This window comes from Fukomys damarensis, unplaced genomic scaffold (genome assembly GCF_012274545.1).
Source record: "Fukomys damarensis isolate Sample0158 unplaced genomic scaffold, DMR_v1.0_HiC HiC_scaffold_38, whole genome shotgun sequence".
Taxonomy (NCBI): domain Eukaryota; kingdom Metazoa; phylum Chordata; class Mammalia; order Rodentia; family Bathyergidae; genus Fukomys; species Fukomys damarensis.
The window spans coordinates 26,034,092-26,050,397 of record NW_022900950.1 but is presented as its reverse complement, the minus strand read 5'-3'; the positions used below and the strand labels follow the sequence as shown (position 1 = coordinate 26,050,397).

At 41.8% G+C, this 16,306-nt stretch overlaps 1 protein-coding gene and 1 long non-coding RNA gene across 5 annotated transcripts in view; one reads left to right on the top strand and one right to left on the bottom strand.

The window, feature by feature from the left end:
• Positions 1-4,053, bottom strand: part of Sap18 (Sin3A associated protein 18) — a 5,829-nt gene extending 1,776 nt beyond the window's left edge. Inside the window, exons 1-2 of the mRNA XM_010607495.3 lie at positions 3,879-4,053; positions 3,575-3,684 (exon numbers count right to left, since the gene is read on the bottom strand). Of these exons, the coding sequence (XP_010605797.1) occupies positions 3,575-3,684; positions 3,879-4,007 (239 nt within the window). The 5' untranslated portion in view covers positions 4,008-4,053. The remainder of the gene's footprint in view (positions 1-3,574; positions 3,685-3,878) is intronic.
• A 9-nt stretch (positions 4,054-4,062) lies between these two features.
• The window catches only part of LOC104850508, an 83,221-nt gene continuing 70,977 nt past the window's right edge, over positions 4,063-16,306 (top strand). For 3 of the 4 annotated variants that reach the window (XR_776985.2, XR_776987.3, XR_776988.3), the window contains exons 1-2: positions 4,063-4,159; positions 4,367-4,500. This is a non-coding gene — a long non-coding RNA (uncharacterized LOC104850508). The remainder of the gene's footprint in view (positions 4,160-4,366; positions 4,501-16,306) is intronic. The other variant, XR_776986.3, reaches the window with a different exon arrangement.

Below are 16,306 nucleotides of genomic sequence, written 5' to 3'. Positions count from 1 at the left end.
TTTTTTTTTTTGGTTTTTTGGAGACAGGGTCTCACTATGTAGTTGAGACTGACCTGGAACTCACTATGTAGCCCAGGCTGGTCTCAAACTCACAGCAATCCTCCTGTCTCAGCCTCCCAAATGCTGGGATTAAAGGCGTGCACCACCACGCCCGGCTTCAATTATTTTTAAGACACAAACTCTTCCACATCTTATACTCTCCCAAACTGGAGTGCATCCTCAAATCAATATGCTAGGAAAGCATTTCCATAATGAGCCAGTTTTTCTTAGATAACATGATTGAGCCATAGAGCCTATGAAATAATTTTAAATTTATAAACAAATCACAGGCTTCCTTTCACAGTATAGATGTTTACTCTGCAAATATTTACTTGAGCATAGTTCCCCAAGTTAATATGGCATAATCTGGAAAAACCTCTTAAAATGTAAGCATTCAGAAATAACTATGAGCTAGTGTACATTTTTATAGTGTTCTACAAGCAGGAAAATGACATGGACAGAATATTAAAAAAACAGCACCTATAGAGTGCAGAAAAGTGGCACAAGGTGGAAGAACTCTTAATGTGCATCAAGGAGTGAATCAAACCACAGAGCTCATTTAGTTCTAGCTCTGTACCCTATTTACAAATCACCACACCATACTCAAACCTATGGCTTCACCTACAACTGTGCAAAAAACATGATCACATCATCTTCCATTTTCTACTGCTATCAGAACTTTCTCAATATTTCTACAACAGAACTCAACAATTTTCTCCCTAAAACACTCTTCTACATCTTAGAACGCTAAAATTGGAATGTATCTTACACTTGATATGCAATTACCTGTCTAGATGCCAAATCATCCAAAGCTTAAAGTACCTACCTTCTAAGTGCAGGTCAAATCTATTTTTCTATTTTTTCTCTATGCCTCCCTTACTGCTTGATTTCAACCTTTCATTATTTAAACTTGTATATGCTGTCTTCAATTCATATCCACCTCAGACTTAAAGTTTCTGTTTATAAAAAAAAGACACCTTGAACAACAGCCACCATTATGAGAATGTGTGAACAGGGAAAAGAATAATATCTAACACTGCAGCAAGCAGTCCCAGGTGATTTGTAATAAGTGTTGTAGTTCCCAAAAGGGACATGACTTATATTGGCTGGAACAGTGTTTTACTAATATAAAGACAAAATAAAGATCCCCTGTTGCCAGTGGGTCTTCTTCACAGTCACAGTGGGAGATGATAGTATACACACCCTAGTGTGCTAAAAACCACACCTCCATTCCCTGCCAGCAGGCAAAAGATCAAATAATAGGGTTGGCCAGCTTTCATGCCAACACACACAAACATACACACACACAATTCAAGCAGAACAAAGTAGTACACAAGCCTGGAACAGAGAAAAATACTCTCAAAGAGATCTGTCTAAGATAGGCTAGCAGGTCTCTCCATCTCCTTAGCAAAAGCAACTGTGTGCCATGCAAGGGGGAGCAACTGTGTAGACTTTTGTTTCCCAACTTGATCATACACCTTATTTAAGAGGTAAGCAAGTTCAATCCCCAGTACAAAAAAAAAAAGAGGTGAAGAAAGCCATATCCAGGAATACGATAAATTGCATCCGAAATCTACAGTTAACATCACTGTAGGCATCCTTTGTGCACATACACAATACCACAATACAGTGCTACAGAAAATTTAAGATAGCAATCATAAGGCCAGGGGCTTTTTAGCTCAGTGGTTCCGCTGCCTCGTGAGTGCAAGGTCCCGAGTTAGATCCCCAGTACTAAAAAAAATGTTACTTGCATCACGGGGTACTTTTTTTTTTTTTTTTTTGGTACCAGGGATTGAACTCAGGACTTTGTGCTTGCCAGGCAGGCACTGTGCCATTGAGCTACATCCCTGGCCCTACTGGGTACTTTCAATGTATAATTTTAAACATAAAACCAGTACACTAGTATTCAATCCTTTGAAGATTGGGACTTTGTCTTTTTTGGAAGTGCTTGTTAAATATATATAGTAATGTGATCATTTTACTTCTCACATTATAAGTAAAATGACACTGAGGAAAATGTTTTAAGAATGGGAATAAGTCCTTTTTCATATACAAGTATTCACTGTGTAATGACTGATAAAGTATAATCAGGATACGAGGTTTAAAAAGTCACCTTCAAGACAGTTAAGAAAATTAGGTCTGACCTCAGAGTTTATGCCAACATCAGAATTCATTGGGGCTGAGGTTGAAATAATTAGGGTTGTGGTTGCAGAATAAAATAAACAGAAGGCTCCAAATTAATATAAATTATAATTCATAAAAACAACAATTAATAAAAACTTTAACAAGAAAGTCAAATAGTTGTAAAATGTCAGATATTTATACTACCATTTAGGCTACCATTTGGAGCCTATTTTGCCACAAATGACAAATACTGTAATGAGTCTACTCATATGCCTCATTACTTATAGCCAAATATACACAAAAAGCAGAGCAGAAATTATGGGGCAGGGGTATAACAAGGTTACTGCTTAATGGGTGCAATGTTTCAGTTGTGAGGGACAAGAAGGTTTTAGAAATAGGGATTGCAACAGAATGAAAACAATACTGAATTCACAATGTGAATGTTAATGCCATCAATTATATACTTAAAAATGGTTAAAGCAGCAAATTTCATGTTAAACAACAAAAAAATGTACTTTAAAATTACACACCCTGTTACTGCTACCTAAATGCCATCCATTATCATGTCAACTGAAAGAGGTACTTAAAGATCAGGTGGATGAAGGACGGTCCTAGGCAGTACCCTGGGCAGGGAGTTTTAAGAGGAGATGAAACACCTGGACACCAGTTGTTGCTAAACATGCACCAAACATTTTTCCATTAAGTTATGGTGCTGAAGTCACTCGTTTTTGTTTTTGTTTTTCTAGTTTTGGTGTTACGACAACTAAGGCTCTAACCTTTGAATATAACAAGCATCACTCAGTACCACTCCCCTTTATTGTGTCAGCCTAGTACCGTTTACTCCAGACTGTCACATTTTAATTACGTATCTTTTTCCTACCAGGCAGCAATGGTGATTAGGAATGCTGCATCAGTCTTTTAGTTCCTGCAGTACTGGTGAATGAATCTAGGGCCTTTGCACTGAGCTACATCACCAAGAGGCACCCCCACCCCCACACCTACCCCTTTTGTTTTTTTTGAGACAGGGTTTCACTATGTAGTTCAGAATGGCCTCAAACTCACGGTGATCCTGCCTCAGCCTCCCGAGTGCTGGGATTACAGGTGTGTGCCACCACGCCCGAATTCCAGCCCCATTTTATTTCTTAAATTTTGAGACGGGATCTCACTGAGCTTCAATTTATGATGCTCCTGCCTCAACCAACCGGAGTGCTGAAATTACAGGCATTAATTTGTAACAACCCCAAGATTTCAACGCTAATTTTAAGTTTTTAAAGTTACAAGAAGGCAACCACTCCTTCTCCCTTAAATCAAAACCGTGTAGCCTGGGTCGCTCCCCTGGTCCAAGTGGAAGAGGGATGAAGCCGGAGACCGTGTCCTCCCAGAGGGATCTGCGTGCCCCGCAAGCCCTCACCAGGTGTAGATCTGCAGCTCGCTGGAGGGGACGTTGCCGCGGGAGAACTCATCCATGCGGTGGTGGCGGCCGTTATTGGTGGTGAAGACCCGCAGCAGCAGCGGACATGTCTGGAAAAAGGACCGGGAGGTGTGAAAATTATGCAGCAGTGCGTGGGCTGCCCACAACCCCATAGCCGTTAGGGAAGCATCACGGCCTCGAACTGCGCGGAACACAAACACCTCCTCCCGCGCACAGCCCGCGTCCCTCCGCATGGCGGGGCTCACCCCGCTCCTTCCCGCACCCCACAGCACCCGCGCCCCACCTTCTCGCGGTCGATTGGCTTCTCTGGCTCCTTCTTAATTTCCTCCTGGGTAACGCGCGACTCTACCGCCATCTTCTTCCTTCTGGCCGCCAGACGTTCACCCTGACCTCCGACCCCGGCCCCGAGCATAAGCACGGAGTATCTCGCGAGGAGAAGCTCGAGGCTTTATATGAGCCGGGAGGCGGGGCGTCTCTCTACGCAGGCGCACTTCAGAGTGCGGTGCCTGGAGCCCAAGTCTGACGCGCATGCTCGGGGGAGAAGGCGGGCGAGGCGTCTGCTGGGTGAGGGCTTTGGGGGAAGGGAGTTTTGTTCCTTGGCTCCTCAGCGAGGTGTTTTCTCTTAATCGTTTCCCCTCTAAATGAGTTTAAAACTACGTTTTCATTGGTAGTGCTGGAGACCTTAACGAACACAAAACGCTTATGGATATTACAGGCTATAGGTAAAAGCTAATGAAAAACTGATCGCTTCCTTTTGATAACCGGTCACAGATGGTGCAGAGACCGGAAGCCGCCTTACAGAGGCGAGAGCTCCGGAGAAGGACTAAACGCGCAGCGTGCGAGGCGGCCGCCCTACCTGGTCGACGGTTGGACCGAGGCTGAGAAGCAGTCCTTCAGAATACGCGGTAAAGAGAGACAGCAGAAAGTGTTTGTGAAGTACATAGTTGACCCAAACTACTCTCCAGAATGTGTAAGAATTAAAGACAGCCCAATTACAAAGTGGATAAATTAACGCGAGTGCATTAAAAGTGAAGAAAGCCAGACGCCGACATTCATGAAAGGTGCTGGGTGTCATTATTAATCAGGAAAGCCCTTTAAAGCCATAGTGATTGGTTTTAAATAGTGTATCCACTAGATTTAAAAATTTTGAAACTGACAGTAGCAATGATTGGTATATTAATAGGAATTCTCATATACTGCTAGCTAAAATGCAACGTGGTGCAACTATGGAAAAGTACAGTTGAAAATCTGTAACATGAAAATGACAGGGATGTCTGTTTTCTTTAAAACAGTGGTGACTGGCACTGCACCTTTAGATGATATTTTTAAATTTCTAAACTAGAGTTTTCAAACCAGCCTGCCTGTTTGGAATCATCTGGGAAACTTAAAGCAACAACAATAGAAACCAACTGACACCACACAAATCTCCAGGGAAAGCCTGGGCACAACTATGAACTCTCCCTGGGAGCCTGGTGTGCAGTTGGTTCTGGGAATCCAGGCTTCATGCTGACTCAGGAAGAATGACCTCTGACGTCCAGGAAGCTGGGCAATCTCTGTAAGGCTAGTGAGGCCTCAGCCATCTCCTCTTCGTTGTACATTTCTAATTCAAGGAATTTTTAAGGCTTAGAACCAGACCTAGACCCAGTTTTTCCTTTATCTGTTTTGAGTAGTATAACATGCCTTTACTTTTTTTTCCTCTTTTACAAATTTAGATTTTTATTTTGTTTTGTCTTGTTTTTTTGAGACAGGGCCTGGCTTTAACCCACTATGTAGCTTGGGCTGGCCTCAAACTCACAGCAGTCCCCCTACCTCTGCCTGCCAAGTGCTGGGACTACAGGTGTGCACCACCATACTTGAAAAGAAAAACAATTCAGCTATTAAAATTTATAATAATATATTTGTCTTCATAATTCTTCCATAATCGTTAGGCTTTTAATACTATCTGACTTGTAGCTCAGCTGTACTGTCTTTTTCTTTGCTGAGTGGCACAGGCCTGCAGCTGTACATTTTTTATTTTCTCTGAAGTGAGGGATTGGGAGGGGTTGGTAGGAGCAGGGACCCTACTGTAAACTTTGTCTTTAGTTAAACAGAGCAAACAGCAGCCGCCAGCACTTGCTGCTATGTGCACAAGTAACATGCATATGCACACATAGGAGGCTGAAGCAGTGGTGACTCTAGGTAGTGGCCTGTGCCCAACCTGCCCTGACCACACTAGCAAATCTGGACAGAGCACAGGTGCTCAGATGTAGCCCTCGGGTTTCAGGGCTTTGCAACAACAATGAGCTTCAGAAAGTTAGCTTGGCTGCAGGAGAAAAGGCAGGCTTCCCAGAGGGAATGAGGATTGTTGCTAGTTCTGGTAGTAAATGTACTGAGATGTTCTTCTAAGGTCACCTTTAGAGGGTGCATTTTAGCAGGTTTGGGGTACAGCACAATTGGCCTCTGGATTGGTCACTGACAGACACTTGGCTGTGGGTGAGGCAGAGCTGGGGATTCCCACAGGAAGAGTAACTACCATTGAGGGGAAGCTACACACGATCTTAGGAGATTTTAAAACGAGGTGCCAGCCCTTATGGGGCTTTCGCTCCTTTTCATTGTTTTAAGTGCTGTGAATGAGCCCAGGACTTCTCACATGCTAAGCTCTAACCCTGAGTGACTTCCTCTTATTGTCAACCCTCTGTTGCCTTCCTCAGAAGCCAGGCTATTAGGTTTCTCAGACCCCTTGCCTCTGAAGCTCTAGGATTTACATTGTGCCAAGAACAGATACTCATGCATTGTGACAGCATAAAGACACACAGACGCTACAGCAGTGGGCAGTAGGAGAAGCCCAGCACAGCCAACGCTGGCTCCTGCCCCAGGTGTCCTCCAGGAGGCTTCCTGTCCTTAGGTTCTGAGACAGTGAACAAGTGTGCGCACTACACACTTTGCTCCACCTGTTTTTAAAAGTCTCTGGTTCCATAAATAAAATCCCTTTCTGCTTGAAATAATCTGGGATGTGTTTCTCAACTGGAAACTAGTAAAGTCTCCAGGCTCCAGGGAACAGTCAGAAAGGTATTATCTCAGTTCCTTTGGATTCCTGTAACAGAATACCTTGACAGAATTTATGGCAGAATTATGGGAGCTAGGAGGTCCAAGATCAAGGGGCTAGCAGATTCACATCTGGGTGGATTTATTCCTCACAGATGGTGCCTTTTATGTCTTCCCATGGCAGAAAGGCGAAAAAGGCCAACAGACTGCTTTGGGCCTCTTTGATAAGGGCACTAATCTCACTGAAGGGCACTAAAGGCTGTACCCTCATGGTCTAGTTACTCCCAAAGGTCCCAAAATGTGGGCACTTAGACTTCATATGAATTCTGAAAGACACAAACATCTCAGTCTACAGCTGCAGTGTTCTGGAATTGGCTATCAAGCTGGAGATGTCTGAAGGCAGTGATAACTTCATCAGGGAGGAAGTGGGACACTGGTGGTGCACAGCTGCAGTGACTCACACAATGACACAGTCACTGTCTGCATGTGGAGGATGAAGTCCATGCTCTGTGGGTGCAGATAGTCACCTGAAGGGACAATGATGCAAATGAGGTGGGGCACAGGGAATAAGAGTAAGCTGACTTGTTCAGAATGCACAGATGTTTATGAAAAGAAAACTATGCTCAGGGATTTTAGTTTTCAACTAAACCCAGAAATTTTTAATAAACAACCTAAAAGAACCTTTTGTTTCTTGGGGCTGCTAAGGTAAAGCCTCGCTGTGCCCAAAACTTGAATCTGTGGATTTTAGAATTTACAGCAGATACTGAATTCACTGCCTTACCATGTGTCCTGTAAATCTCAGAATTTATGAGGAATTAGAAGGACTCTGAATTGCAATGGGGCATTTGGGTGCATTTGGATGGATTTGAGCACTCTGAGCCTCTTTGAACTCCTTGGATTATTTCTTGCCAGCTGAGGAAGCTGTTAGTGTGTTGGCTGAGGAGACTCCTCCCCCTTTGCCTGAAGCCCTGAGGAAGCTCATCTCAGGTTGGTGCGTTTTAAGGGACAGGAGATTCTCCTCAAGAGCTAATCCCATGCCACAGTCCCAGGCCAGGGAGCAGCGTGCACATCTCAGCACTGTAAGGGACTCTAGGACATCTTGTGCCCTGTTGTCCCTTAGCACTTGGTGGAACAACTCCTTCATTTATGCTTTTTATCCTCTCCTTAGAATTAAAAACCAGTCCAAGGGACCTAAGCAAAGAGCTACACAGCAAAAGTGGGGAGAGTATGTCCATTCCCCTCCAGTGACTGAGATTCTTCTGTATTTCATCAAATCCAAGTCCTGCGGGTTGGGGAAGGTACTATCATTCTAAGTACCACTAAAAAGGGGACAGTTTGCCAACAGCAATTCTAAGACAGTTATAAGCCACATCCTGATCCAGAAAGTTTAAAATGGAGTAATAAGGGAGCCTGTGTTAGAATTGTTGAGAAACAAATCAAATTCTCTGGGTCCTGAATCTGGGGCCCACCTAAATATGATGTCAGGGCAGCTCTACCCAATGGCCTTGCCAGCTGCAGCCCCCATGGCCACTCCCTTGAACTGGCTCTGCTCACCGCCTGCAGCTTCTCTCAACAGGTTATCAAGTTCCTGGAATCTCCAACTTCCTGAGGTCTCCATTGCAATTTCAGTTTTCTTTCACAGCTCTACATGTGGCCCTGTCAGAGCCTGCTTGTAGGGACTTTGTGCCACACACTGATAGTCACCTAGGCTTTTCTTTGAAATTTTGGTGGAAATCTCCCAAACTGCATGACTTTGGCATCCTGCTTGCCTGAAAAACCAACATCACATGGTTGACACCAAGGTTTGCCTTGGTGCAAGTAGCTGGGTCTACTTCAATCACAGCTGTAGCAGCCTGTGTGTGCCTGGAGGGCTGAAGGCTTGGAAGGGAACACCAGAGAAACAATTCCTAGGTGATCCTGCAGTGTAGGGCATCTTAAGGCTCTCTTCTCAAAGCAAAGTCTTTGAGAGGAGTTTATGTTTTTATACCCTTAAGCCTGCAACAAATGGGCTCTTGTTGATTCCTAAAATGCAGCATGCCATCTTTCCTATTATATTGGTACAAAGTATATAGATAGAACCTTGGGGCTCTCTATCAATGAGATATATTCCCATCCCCCTTTAAAATTTTATTTATTTGTCTATTTACTAACTTTTTGTTTTTGGTTTTTTTGAGACAGGGTCTCACTATGTAGTTGAGAATGACCTGGAACTCACTATGTAGCCCAAGCTGGTCTCAAACACACAGCGATCCTCCTGCCTCAGCCTCCCGAGTGCTGGGATTATAGCCATACACCACCATACCTGGCTATTACTAACTTTTCTCTAAGACAGGGTCTTGCTAAATTGTCCAGGCAGGACTCACGCTTTCTGGCCTCCTGCTTCAGACTCCCTCAGTGCAAGAATCACACCTGGCTTGATTTTTTAATGGTGCTGATCTCTTTAACTGATCCCTTCTTGGTCTCAACTTTCAGCACCCTCGTTTTCTGACCAAACTGCAAGTTTTTCATGTTTCCACTCTGTTTTTTGCTCACAGCAAATCTGGCTTAGACTGATATCAAAACCATTCCATCACCTGGATGTGATGATGCTTTTAAATTTCTTCTGCCAAGTAAATTAGTCCATCATACTTAAATTCAGTCTCCCACAAAGGTTCAGGGTATGGACAAAATACAAACGTGATCTGTGTCAGAATGTAGCATGAATGATCATTAGTCCAATTTCCACAGAGTTCTAATTTCTGATACCTCTTAAACTGGTCATTACTGTCCACATTCCTGACAGCATTCTGATTTTCTAAGCTTCCATCATAATCACCCATTAAGCCAGATTTATAGAATTCTAGGCTTTTTCTAGTCCATATCTCCAAATTTTCCCAAACTCCTCCTATAACCTGACTCTAAAGGTTTCGTTACCACACTGTCATATATAGTCACAGAAACAACCCTACTTCTCAGTATGTTCTTTATTAGTAAGTTTTCCATTACTGAGGTAAATACTTGAAAAAAAATCAACTTAAAAGGGAGAATGATTTATTTGGGTTCACAGTCTCAGAGGTTTCACCTTATGGTTGCTTGGTTAGTTCCTTTCAGCCCCCTGGTGAGGCAGTTTCTCATGGTAGTCCAAGAGGCTGCTCACCTCTTGGCAGTCAGGAAGCAAGGGAGGGGTGGGGGTAGAGACACTATAGTCTCAATGTTGTTGCAGAATTTAAGAGTCTGGAGAGACAAAAGGGTGAAACAGGATTTATTTAGGTGAGCACTGGTCCAGCAGATTCATGACTGAAGTCTGAGCCCTAAACAAAACAGAATTTTATACATGTGATCAAAGGGGTTAGCCTTCCTAGTGGCATGAAACTTGTGGATGTCAAGCGAGTTTACAAAAGCAGGACAAAGGCAGCTAATCAAGTAGTGACAGTTTTTCAACTTAGCATATCTTGGTGGGAAACAAAAAGGATTTTATACAAATGAAGGGTCATAAAACTTTACAGGAACAAAGTTAACAACAGCCATAGGAAGAGGAAATTGTGAGGGGAAACTGTTTAAGGTTGGGGAGACTTGTTTTCCTTTTTTTTTTTAAGTTATGGTTTGTTCCCCCATGTTGCTTTCTATAAATGAATTTCAATAGGGAGCATCATCATTAATATCATTTACCCTGTTATGGGGGTGGCTCCCTATTGAACAGAGGTTGGTACTTGGCCACAGCCATTAGTCAAGTGGATCTCTATGGCTAACAATGTTTCTGACAAGTAGGGGGAAAAGGCAAGGGAGATTGAGACAAAATCCCAAGATAGGCTGAAGTATTCCTGTCATGGTCTTGAATCCTTCAAACAATGAAAACCAGCCTCCAAAGAGAGAATCAAAATTGAAGAGTTGGTTTTTTTAAAGAATAAATAAAATTGATAAACCCTTAGCTAACCTTATCAAAAAAAAGGAAAGAAAAGGCTCAGATCCATGAAATTAGGAATGAAAAAGGTGAAACACAACAGAACCAACAGAAATCCAGAGGATAGTCAATACCTACTTTGAGAACCTGTGCTCTAATAAAATGGAAAACAGAAGAAATGGACAGATTTGTAGATACTTATGAATTAACAAAGTTGAATGAAGAAGATAACACTTGAAACACCATAATTATAATCAGTGCAGTTGAAAATGTAATTAAAAGTTTACCAACAAAGAAAAGCCCAGGTCCTGATGGATGCACAGCTGAATTTTACAAGACATTTAAAGAAGAACTACTGCCACTACTCTTTAAACTTTTCAATGAAATTGAAAGGGAAGCAATACTTCCAAATTCATTCCTAGAAGCAAGTATCACTTTGATTCCAAAACCAGGGAAAGACCCAACTAAAAAGAGAACTACAGGCCAATCTCTTTAATGAATATAGATGCAAAAATCCTTAAGATACTAGCACACAATACAGAGGATCATCAAGAAGATCATGCACCCTGACCAAGTTGGATTTATTCCAGAGATGCAAGGATGGTTCAACATACCTAAATCAATAAATTTAATACACTACATTAGCAGAGTCAAGGAAAAAAACCATATGATCCTCTTGATAGATGCAGAAAGAGCATTTGACAAAATTAAACACCCATTCATGATTAAAAAAACCCTGCAAAAAATTGGAATAGATGGTCTATATCTCAACTTAATAAAGGCTATGAAAAACCAACAGCCAACATCATATTAAATGGCCAAAAACTGAAAACCTTCACATTAAAGTCAGGAACAAGACAAGGATACCTATTATCAACACTCCTCTTCAATATAGTTCTGGAAACATTAGCCACAGCAATTAGACAAGAGAAAGAAATTAAAGCAATAAAGATAGGAAAGGAAAAAGTTAAACTGTCATTATTCACTGATGATATGATACTCTACATTGAAGGCACAAAAAACTCCACAAAAGATTTCTAGAATTAGTTAACACTTTCAGAAGAGTAGCTGGATACAGGGTCAACACCAAAAAATCAATAGCCTTCTTGTACTCAAATAACAGACTCACTGAGAGAGAAATTAGGGAAACATTTCCTTTCACAATAGCATACAAAAAAAATGAAGTATCTAGGAATCAATCTAATGAAAGAAGCAAAAGACCTCTACACTGAAAACTATAGCACTCTGAAAAAAGAGATCGAAGAGGATATCAGAGAATGGAAAGATATCCCCTGCTCCTGGGTAGGAAGAATCAACATAGTGAAAATGGCCATACTACCAAAACTGCTATACAGATTCAATGCAATGCCATTTGAAATTCCAACACTGTATTGCACAGAACTAGAAAAAATAATCCAAAAATTCATTTGGAACCATAAGAGACCTAGAATAGCAAAAGCCATCCTAGGCAACAGCGACATGGCAGCGGGTATAACAATTCCCAATTTGAAACTATACTACAAAGCCACTGTGCTAAAAACAGCATGGTACTGGCAAAGAAACAGATCTGAGGATCAGTGGAACAGATTGGAAGACACAAAAACAACTTCAGATGTACTCAGCTACCTCATCTTTGACAAAGTTGCTGATCATCCTCACTGGAGGCAAGATAGTCTCTTTAATAAATGGTGTTGGAAAAACTGAATCTCAACCTGCAAAAGATTAAAACTAGACCCTTATCTTTCACCATGCACTAAACTAAAATCCAAGTGGATTAAAAATCTAAATATTAAAACAGAAATACTAAACTTGCTGGAAGATAAGTTAGGCAGAACTCTTGAAGACATTGGCATAGGAAAAGACTTTATGAACAAATCCTCAGTAGCATGGGAACTAGAAGAAAGAATCAACAACTGGGATCTCATCTCATTAAAAAGCTTCTGCACTGCAAAAGAAACCACCAACAGAACTAAAAGATAAACTACAACGTGGGAAAAAAATGTTTACAAGCTGCTCTGTAGACAAAGGACTCTTACCTAGAATATATAAAGAACTCAAAACATATCAGCCCTCCCCAAAATATAAAGACCCGATTCACAAATGGGCATCTGAAATGAACAGACATTTCTCAGACAAAAAAATAAAAGTAGCAAGTAAATATATGAAAAAATGTTCCACATCACTGGTCATTCGAGAGATGCAGATGAAAACAACACTGAGATTTCACCTCACCCCACAAAGAATGGCTGCTATCAAGAAATCAAACAATAACAAATGTTGGCATGGTTGTGGGGAGAAAGGAACCCTTCTCCATTGTTGGAGGGAGTGCATACTGGTGCAACCACTATGGAAATCAATATGGAGATACCTCAAAGAGCTGGGACTAGAGGTTCCATTTGACCCAGCCATCCCTCTGCTGGGTATCTTTCCAAAAGAATTAAAAGAATCAAATCACAGTGACATATGCACAGCTAGCTATGTTTATAGCAGCACAGTTTGTAATAGCTAAAACTTGGAAACAGCCCATTTGCCCATCAGTTGGAGACTGGATAAAGAAGATGTGGTTTTTCTATAAAATGAAATACTACTCAGCCATAAAGAATGAGAAATTAGATTCATTCATAGGAAAATGGACACATATTGAGGATATACTCCTAAGAAATAAATAAGTCACACATGTATAAATACCAGATAGATTCTCTGGTGTGAAAAATAATAGTATATAAGATGCTAATGATATAATTGACAATGTGAAATAGGAAGAAAAGAGCTAAAGGTGTAGGGAAAGTGGGAAGCGTAGGGGAAAGGTAATAAGGGGAAATAAAAAATTATGAGAAAATGGAAATAAAGTGTTTGTAAATGGGGAGGGTAAGGGGGTGAAGGGAGGGTAGGGACAAGGGGAAAAAAATAAGAACCAAGACCTGTCATGTAAAGATCTCAATGATGAATGCAACTGTACTGTATATACTTAAAATGTACCAATAAACTCAATGAGAGAGAAAGAGAAAAAAAAAACAAAACAAAAACAGAATCCAGAGATCATCCCTTCCTTTTTCAGACTGGGACATGGGCTAATTTCTGAATTCTGAAAATAATGTCTTTGATGACTTTTTCATTATCATCAATCTCTAGGCAGGGCCGGGGATTTAGCTCAGTGGTTCCACCACCTGCCTCACAAGTGCAAGGATGCAAATTTGATCCCTGGTACAAAAAAAAAAAAAAAAAAAAAAAAAAAAAAAAAAAAAAACAGCAGTTACACTGAACTTTCTGTGCATCTGTCCCTCTCAGCATGAACCTTGAACTGTGTTTTATAAAGTGGAGACTTGGCATCATAACTGAAATAAGGCTGGTTGCCTCCTGGACCACAAACTGAGTAGGTTTTTTGATTATGAGTACAGCTTCCCCATTGTGTCCCTGTACATTTATAATAGGTGTGATATAGCAGAGTTCTTGTTATGATGCTTCCTGACTGTGTCGTGTAGATGCAGTGAGAGCATCCCTCCAGGGATGTCTCCCAGCAGGGACAAAAGGAGAATTATAATAGAAAAGAGACTTATACTGTCATTGTAACTGCATGTTGATCCTCAAGTTTTGGCCATGAGTGGACTAGTCAGCCTTTGGAGTGACCAGAGCAGGGCTGCCATTTCCTCAGGCTTCAGCCATACATAGATTAGCTAGCTTCCAGGGTGACTAGAGCAGGGCTGCTATTTCTGGTGGCAGCTCAGTTTCACCATATGATCAACGGGTTTGGGTGATCTGGGTCTTGTTGGCTGATCTACTTTTTTTTGAGGTGCCAGTGGTAGCCGACTGTGGTAGATCTAAGGCTCAGTTCCTGCAACTTTAACAGCAGTAAGACTGGACAAGACTGTAGTAATGGGGCCTATCTCATATAACTCCCAGAGTGGTTGGATTCCATTTCTTGACTCAAACAAAATTCTCAGGCTTGAAGGGTTATATTGGGTCTCAGATTTATGGGCGTTCTCTCTTGTACCCCAGCCATGGATATGTTGTGTGGCTATTCTCAAAGCCTGTATCTGCCTTTTTATGGTCAATTCTAGTTCACAGAGATCATCCCTGATTGACCCATAATTGGAGGTGGCTACCTGAACGAAATCTCAATAAAACATTCAGTTTGTTTGGTGGGAGTCCACCTGACTCAGAGGAAGACCATGGGCAGGACCTGATCCCATCTCGTTTGTTTCTTGTAACACTTTTTAAAACAATTATTTGAATATCCCATTTATGTGCTCCACTTTCCCTGAGCTCTGTGGCTGGTAGGCTGTGTGTAGTTTCCGTTTTATTTTTAACATCAGTGTGAGTCTCCAGGCTATCTTGGCTAGAAATGCCAGTCTACTGTCTGACCTCAAGGTCAGGGGCAGCCAAATCTTGGGATGATGTCACTTAACTGTACCCTTGACACTTCTTGTGCCTTTTTTGTTCAAGTAAGGAAAGTCTCAACCCATCCTGAAAAGGTGCAGACAAGCACCAACATATACCAATAACCTCCTGCACAAGGCAGTTCACTAAAGTCTATTGCAAGTTCTTACAAGGGGTAGCACCTATTTGTTTCTTGAATATCTGGAGGCCAGGTGGGCCCTTGCCTTGGGTTCTTTTGAGCACAGGTTAAGCATTGCTCATAAACAGTTTGGGTGATGGCAGTGAGCTGCAGCACATAGAAATGATGGCCTAGTACTGTCTCTAGTGTTGTTTTTCCCATGTGAGACCCTTGATGGAATTGTTTTATAAACCTGGGGGCCATTATTTCAGTGGTAGTCTGCTTCCCATCAGAGATCTTCCACCATCTTCCCTTGATGTAATTTCCAGATTATTGGGCAAAGCATTTGAAGAGTGATTTGGAGTCTCTGGGAGAGAAGGCTCCAGGATGAGGGGAATGGCCAGGGCCCGTCTTTCAGGTTGTAGGGCTATCATAGCAGTCCATTTTGCTTCCCTGCCTATCTTTTTGTTTCTTCTGGCTTTCAGTGTTCCAATCCATTGGTGTTCCCTGCAGTATATAATAGCCATTTTTTAGGGGACCCATTCAGTACCTAGGAGCTGTAAAATTTCTTCTTTGTACTTTATTTTTTCTCCCAGCAGTTAGGAGCCCTGTCTCCTTATATGCAGCTCTGTGATATGTAATACAGCCACTTCATATTTGGAATCAGAATAGATGTTAACCTTTTTGTCTTGCTAGGAAAAGAGCCCTTATGATTGCTACCAGCTCTGCCTTCTAGGATAAATTTCCAGTAGGCAGAAGCTGAGCCTCTTTCACAGAGTCCAGTGTCACCACTGCATATCCTGCTTGTTAGACTCTTTCTAGTATAAAGCTGCTTCCATCTGTGAAGTATTCAACATCTGGGTCTTTCAGGGGGAAATCTGTGAGATCTCCTGGCTCAAGAATACTTAATCTACAGTTTTTACACAGTCATGAAAGAGTGCTCCTCAACTGGGAGCAAAGTAGCTAGGTTTAGAGTGTTCACTGTCTGTAGAGTTATGTGAGGATTTTCATATGGAAACCCTTGATACCAAGTCATCCTCAGATTTAATAACCAATGGTGCCCCTCTGGTTCATTAAGGTTATAACTGAGTGTAGTACTTGAGTATTCATTTGTCCCAAAGTGAGCTTGTCAGCCCCCTGTGTCAGCAGGGTGGTGGCAGCAAGTGCCCTAAGTCATGGAGGCCATCCTAAAGTCATTGAGTTTAATTGTTTTGACAGGTATTCTACTCTACTGGGGAATGTGAGGATCCCATTACCTGAGTTAGGACTTCTGTGGCCATTCATGGACACACAGGAAGAAAGACTTGGTTAG